This window comes from Arachis duranensis, chromosome 7 (genome assembly GCF_000817695.3).
Source record: "Arachis duranensis cultivar V14167 chromosome 7, aradu.V14167.gnm2.J7QH, whole genome shotgun sequence".
Classification (NCBI taxonomy): domain Eukaryota; kingdom Viridiplantae; phylum Streptophyta; class Magnoliopsida; order Fabales; family Fabaceae; genus Arachis; species Arachis duranensis.
This window is the reverse complement of record NC_029778.3, coordinates 53,483,830-53,490,774: the sequence shown is the minus strand read 5'-3', so window position 1 is coordinate 53,490,774 and position 6,945 is coordinate 53,483,830. Positions and strand designations below refer to the sequence as shown.

Sequence of the window (6,945 nt, the reverse complement as noted above, 5' to 3'; positions counted from 1 at the left end):
TCATGATCTTCAAAATCAAGGGACAATTGATGTCCAACAGATTCGTTCAAGTGACAATTTGACAGATTTATTTACAAAGTCACTCCCAAAATCCTCCTTTGAAAGATTGGTACATGAGATTGGGATGCGTCGATTTCGAGACATTAAATGATGTTGGCAAGAGGGGGAGACTGTACTCTTTTTTCCTTGGTCAAGTTTTTTCCAATTGGATTTTTCTTTAGTAAGGTTTTAACGAAGCAATAATCCTAAATGGTCATCCAAGGGGGAGTGTTGTGATAAGTATGGGACGTGAATGCCCATTTCCTATATGAGGATTACATTTTCAAAAGAGAATGAAATTAATGAAGGTTGAAAATATTCCTTTTATATGCCTATAAAAGGAGGTTAAGCCTCCATTGATATTACACACAACAACAAAATTCTATTCTCTCTCTCTATATACAAGCAATAATAATTTTTTTTCTCTTTCTTTCATATTACTAATTTTTATTCTCTCTCTTTATATATCTTACTATAATATTAGTAAATATATTAATAATATCTATTATATTGTGATAATAATCATGGTGAACATTACTATTAAAGTTACATAATTATACTTTCATATTTATTATCTCTTCTTTATTTATTCATTTATTTTACAACAAATCCTTAATTTTCAACCAAACCTGATAGAAAAAAGAAAAGAAAAAAAAAATCCATCAGCATTCAGCTCCCCGCCAAATATAAACATTAGTGCGTATTTTTAGCCCAAGAAAAAGGCGCGTGAGCGGTGAGTGAGCTGAAATGAGTACCTAGACTGAGCAGTGAAGCGGCGGCGGCGCGGTGCAGGTGACAATGTGCGGCGACGCAACCAACTGGGACGAAAATGCGTACAGGGAGTGCCTCCTCAAGGGGAGGGAGATCCAAACCCAAACCGTTTTCCGTACGGCTTGGGCTCCTAGTCCCCGAAACCCTAATCCTCACTCTCTCGTCGTTGCTTCCAGCGACGGTTCTATCGCCTCCTACTCCATCCCTTCCTGCATCTCCAACCTCGTCAGTCACCACTCTCTTATCTGCCACCATCATTTGTCTTTTTTTTTTTGTTAGGGATTGAACTTGTGATTCTGAGTTTATTTATTTTGTTAATTTTTTTCGCAGAAAAATAATACCGATGCCAATGCGGCTAGGTGAGTTTGCATTGCCATTTTATGGTAATTTAACTTTTATCTTGTGTTTATTGGAGTTAACTGTGTTTTGATATGGATTGGAATTGGCTCAGATTATTGGCTGAACCAGATTGCTTCTTTCAAGGGCATGATGGACCTACATATGATGTCAAATTCTATGGTGATGGTGAAGATGCACTGTTGTTAAGGTCCAAATTTGTGCTATTATCTCTATGGCTCTAATTTTATTACCTTATATTGGTCTCCATCTACCTGTTGCTGATGGTGAATTAAACATGAGAATTGTCGCATGTAATTGGATACCGGTTGACTGTAGCTTTGACTTGCAGTTGTGGAGATGATGGGTGGATTCGAGGATGGAGGTGGAAGGAACTTGCAAACTCAAATAGTGCTGTTTCTTCTCAAGGTTGTGCTTTTGGGCTGAAACTTGCTTAGATCTTTGACGATTCAATTAGTATCCTGTTATTCTAACTGTTCCATCTTGCATTTTTGACTTTCTTGCATGAGACTTGTTAATATACGTGACAGCCATCGAGTTGATTGATGTGTTATTGCAAAGTTTATATTCCGAAAATAAGTAATTGGGATTGATGTGTCAGTGTGATGGCTGCGGAGTTGATATTTATTCTGGCTTGGATTATTTTGTTCATTCATTTTCTCCTGTGCCCTGCTGTATTATCAGTGATTAGGGAGGTTTTCTGTTCACCTCCTTGTGTTTTATGTCTTTTCCGCACTCAACTCTCCGCTCACACTTTTACCTTTGAAATGGATGAATTCTTCAATCTCTTTATGCATGTTGTCCTATTATTTCAGGAAACAATATCAAACCCATACTTGACCTGGCAAATCCTCAACACAAGTGAGCTTTAACTTTTACAGAATGCATACTCCTTGTTAGCCAGATCTGCTTCCAATCAGTTACCCCCCTTCCTGCTGGAGTCCTGGTCCCTTATTAACATCACACCGTTATTGTTGTCTTTCAGAGGTCCTTGGGGTGCACTTTCACCTATCCCTGAGAATAATGCTATTGCTGTTGATTCTCAGGTTTTTATATTTCCTTTCTTTTTCTCTTTTAGTTTAAAGAATATCGTTTTTCATAACAGTTTGTTTCGTTGATTGAGTGTGTTCAACTGTTCATGCTTCCTTGTTCAATTGCAGGGGGGATCTGTTTTCTCTGCTTCTGGTGATTCTTGTGCATATTGTTGGGATGTGGTATGTATTTGTGGGCGGTGAATATAATTTTTGTTTAGGAGGTTTCTTGGTATAAATTGATTTATTTGTTGTATCTGATGTTCTCCTTGGTTAACAAGTTTTAATACTGTAGGAAACTGGTAAAGTGAAAATGGTATTTAAGGGGCACTTGGACTACTTGCACTGCATAGTTGCTCGCAACTCATCCAATCAGGTCTAGTTGGTGATCATTTTATCTATTTTGCTGTAGTAATATTTCTTTTATTGAAAAAGAAAAAAATAACTTGGTGTTTATGCCCTAATTTTTTGTGGCCATATTTATGGAATATAGGTAGCGTTTGTTTTGAGGTACTGAGACAGAGACTGAGAGACTGAGATTCAGTATCGTGTTTGTTGGTTCAGAGACTGGTACTAAAATTTCTGTCTCTGTCTCTAAAATTTCAGTATTTCAGTACCTCCAGAAAGTAGGGACACAGGGGACTGAAATTTTTAGAAATGGAGACTGAAATTTTAATAACATTTTATACCTAAAATACTTTCATTTCAATTAATTAATTTTAATTTTACCCTTTGTGTAAATTAAATTAGAGTTTTATTCTTGTTTCAATTTCTGTCTCCTATTTTGCACCAAACAGAATATTGAGATTTATTTTAATCTCTGTCTCTTAGTCTCAGTCTTTCTGTCTCTGTCTCTCCACCAAACACTACCTATAAAGTGCTACACACCTTTTTGCATGCAATTAAAGATCTAAACAGTGGATGTAAGAGGAAAAGGAGTGCTCCTAGTGATATTAGTAGTAGTCTAAAATATAGAGCGGATCGATAACGTGGAGTCTAATAATTTGGTTATAGCCCTATCATTCTATTGTTTATTGAACAAAAATTGAATGAGCTATGGACTTTGGAGCTTTTAGGATTGAGTGCATGCACTTTTAGACTTGAGACATTAGGGAATATATGGGCTAGTATTTTAAAATCTGATTGCTAAACATCCCTGCTGCTGCCATTTATTCATAATTGTCACCCCACTGTATGCACTCTTGAGTGTTCTAACTCCTTTTTTTAATACCAATGTTCAGATTATAACTGGTTCAGAGGACAGGACTGCACGAATTTGGGGTACATTTTCTGTAAATTATTTGGTTCATTAAATATATTTGTGCAGAATTTTGGCCGATACTTTTGTTTTTGTGGCTTCTATACCATACTAGATTGCAAAAGTGGAAAGTGTATCAAAGTGATTGATCCAGTCAAAGATTTGAACTCAAAAGGATCTGTTTCATGGGTTGGCTGTGTTGCATTAGATGCAAGTGAGAGCTGGTTGGTAAGTCTCTTAAGATTTCATACTTCCCTTCCATCAATCTCTCCCTTCTTTTGGTCTACATGTGCCTATGTAGTAAAAGAAATACGAATTTCTAGACAAAATGATGTTGATCACTTCCTAGCAGGGGTGGCAAGCGGTCTAGACCACCCCGCCAAAAGCCTGCCTTTGGTGGGTTATCCCACCACGGCCTGCCTAGTCAGGCGGTCCCTAATATCTATCCCACCCTGCCTAACGACGGGTTGGCAAGCCGGTAGGCTAAGCCTGCCTTCTCTCTCTCTCTCTCAAAAAAATTACTAAACCATTAAATATTGAAAAAAAAAATACAATTTCACAAACATTTTAATAAATCTATAATTTCTAAATTCATATAATTCTAAATTTATGATAAATCTAATCTTTAACCAAGTTTTTTGAAACAAAATAATCAAACAAACATTGTCCAAATTAAAACATTCTTCAAAGCATTTAATTAAACATTGTTCAAATCTCATCAATCAAACATTATCCAAGTTATAGCTTAAGTAAAATAAACAAACATTCCAAAGACAAATTTGTGAGTAGGGTTAGGAGTGGGTGGGGAGACAGATGGGAGTGACTTGTGCTTATGGGTAGGGTTATTTGTGCTGGGTTTGGTAGTTGAGTTTATGGGTTTGGGTAGTTTTTGGTTTAGGCTATAAAAAAATAGCGGGCCCGCCGGGCTAGCCCGCCCCATCAAAGGCCGCCAAAGCTGTGGGTTTTAGGCGTTTTTTTTTGGAGGAGTGCTAGGGGGCATCACTTTTATTAAATTCTGGCCAGCACTTAACCATCAAAAGGAAATTGAATGATTCTACACCATTAGATACAATCTCACACCATTAAAAACATTATTGATGACTAAACTACAAAATCTGCTGGCCCCCTACCCCACTCTAGCCTGGCCTGCCTTTTTTCGGCCCGACAAACTTCGGCCCATTTGCCACCCTTACTTCCTATGTTACCTATGGTTGCTGACTTGCAGTTGGTATCCACCTATGAGAACAGATATTTAGATAATGATTTTACACTTAATTTATTGTCCTATTTTACAACCAGAGGAGCTAACTCACATTAACATTGGCATATAGCAAGTTAACAATCAAATAGAACTTCATTTCCCATAGTTCGTAGTTATGATACAATTCCTCGTTTAGTATAATCATTGTTACAGAAATGCTATTTATTGCTACCCTCTGCTAGACTTTCTATTATTAATAACTATCACATTTTGTGGCCAAAATATCCCTTTCTAAAGGCATAATGTATCTTGTAATTGCCGTTTGCTTCTGTGAATGGTTAAGGGACCATTGTCATCATTCCACAGGCTTGCAGTAGTGGACGGAATATATCCCTTTGGAACCTTCCTGCTTCAGAGTGCTTATCAAGGATTTCAACTTGTGCTTCTGTACAGGACATGCTATTTGACAGCAACCAAGTGAGTTGGCTAACCTTCATATCTTTTGTTTCTGCCATCTTGCTGTCTTGAACACTAAACGATCAAAATAACCCTAATTTTATCTCAACTCTCACCTCTGTCAGATTTTGGCAGTTGGTGCAGATCCTCTACTGAATCGCTTTGACATGAATGGTGCAATCCTTTCGCAAATACAGTGTGCTTCTGCATCAGCTTTCTCTGTCTCCTTACATCCTGCAGGGGTAGGTTCTGGTTCTGATTCAACATCTTATTGCTGTTGAGATGGGTCACTGTGTGGTCAACTCAAGCTTGCTGCATTCATGACTTGTTATTTTCTAGTTTATTTTATTTATGTAATGCATTACTGCATTATTCTTTCCAGGTTGTGGCAGTTGGAGGTTATGGATGTCTTGTAGATGTTATCTCACAATTTGGTAGCCATATGTGCACATTCCATTGCAAGTGCATTTAAGCGAATTCTGCAGTTAGTTTGAAAATTCTAAAGTTTCAAGCTCAGAATGATTTCCATGTCGATGAATCACAAAAATAACAGGCAAATGTACGGTCAAATGAGATGCTATTAAATATTGGGCCACAAAAGTGGGAAGCTTTGATTTGTTCTTGGTAATATGTGGCAGGAGGCTATACCATTCTACGCGGACCAAAATGCCACAGATTTGTTGCTCCCAGCAAAAACATCTGAGGTTTAAATATGGTCCGTATAGTTGTATTAGTTATATGTATTATTTATTATATTCCGTGGGAGAGAGTTCTACATTGAAGGAAGGTCAAACAAAAGAAAAGGTCAAACAAAATTCCATGGGAGAGTAGTTGTGTTAATGAGAATGTGTTTGAAGGGCTGACGATATAATAAAATGGTAATTTAAGAATAATATATTTTTTAAGGGAGTTGACAAAAAGCTAATGATTGGGTATTTTTATCTAACAATTAATTTTTTATAGATATAATATTAATTTTATTTTTTTTGGTTAATTTTATCAGTATTAAAATTTTTGTAGTTAAAAAGAACTATTTACTCTTTGGTTTGATTTCGAAAAATGGTTTTGATATTTTGATCTCAATCGGATTTGCATTAAAAAGAATGAAATTACTAATGATGTAATTGGAACTTTGGTTAGAAAAAAGAAAATAAAGGAAAGAAAGTGAGGAAGAAAGAAGATAAATGAAAGTTGATTGAAATCTTAGTCTTTCTAGATTTATTTGTATAAAAAGAAAATAAAAAAAGGAAATGAAAGTAAAAAATATATTAGTAGCAAATCATATTTTTTTTGTTATTCGAACTTTGGATATTACCAAATTATAAATTATTTAAATGAAATATGTTTTTAAAATGAATGTTTTTTAAATAGTTATTGAACAAAAAGTGCTCATAAAACTCTTTTAATTAAGAGGATAATTTATATTAATAAATTAAATGAGATTTAAATTTATGTAAATGGTTTAAATTAATTTTAGTTACACATCTGTCTTAGAGTATTTTCATGTTAATCGAATCAATAGCTATAATAGCTAAATCAAATTCAATTAATTTAATTTACATAAAAATATTTTAAGATGTATAACAAAAATTAATTTAAGACATTTGCATAACTTTATATTTCATTTAATTTATTAGTATAAACTATCCCAATTAATATAAAGCAATTGAAGCAACTAAAAAAAAAAGTCAGTAAGCAAGAATAATGTGCTACAAAATCAGATGGTTGTGGATACAATTAAAGTGGTTAAAATCTTAATTTAATAATTTTTAAATTTTGTATATTGAATAAATCAACTAATATTTAAACTGTGTATATATAAAATAATTTTT

The 6,945-nt window shown here is 34.8% G+C and overlaps 1 protein-coding gene across 1 annotated transcript in view; it reads left to right on the top strand.

Annotated features, from left to right (window-relative positions):
* The first annotated feature begins 758 nt into the window (after positions 1-758).
* The window catches only part of LOC107459025 (ATP-dependent RNA helicase dbp3), a 9,226-nt gene continuing 3,039 nt past the window's right edge, over positions 759-6,945 (top strand). Inside the window, exons 1-14 of the mRNA XM_052251597.1 lie at positions 759-1,035; positions 1,141-1,169; positions 1,262-1,357; positions 1,499-1,575; positions 1,983-2,028; positions 2,153-2,213; positions 2,328-2,381; positions 2,494-2,574; positions 3,440-3,479; positions 3,572-3,684; positions 5,024-5,134; positions 5,239-5,355; positions 5,496-5,582; positions 5,752-5,817. Of these exons, the coding sequence (XP_052107557.1) occupies positions 838-1,035; positions 1,141-1,169; positions 1,262-1,357; positions 1,499-1,575; positions 1,983-2,028; positions 2,153-2,213; positions 2,328-2,381; positions 2,494-2,574; positions 3,440-3,479; positions 3,572-3,684; positions 5,024-5,134; positions 5,239-5,355; positions 5,496-5,582; positions 5,752-5,817 (1,176 nt within the window). The 5' untranslated portion in view covers positions 759-837. The remainder of the gene's footprint in view (positions 1,036-1,140; positions 1,170-1,261; positions 1,358-1,498; positions 1,576-1,982; positions 2,029-2,152; positions 2,214-2,327; positions 2,382-2,493; positions 2,575-3,439; positions 3,480-3,571; positions 3,685-5,023; positions 5,135-5,238; positions 5,356-5,495; positions 5,583-5,751; positions 5,818-6,945) is intronic.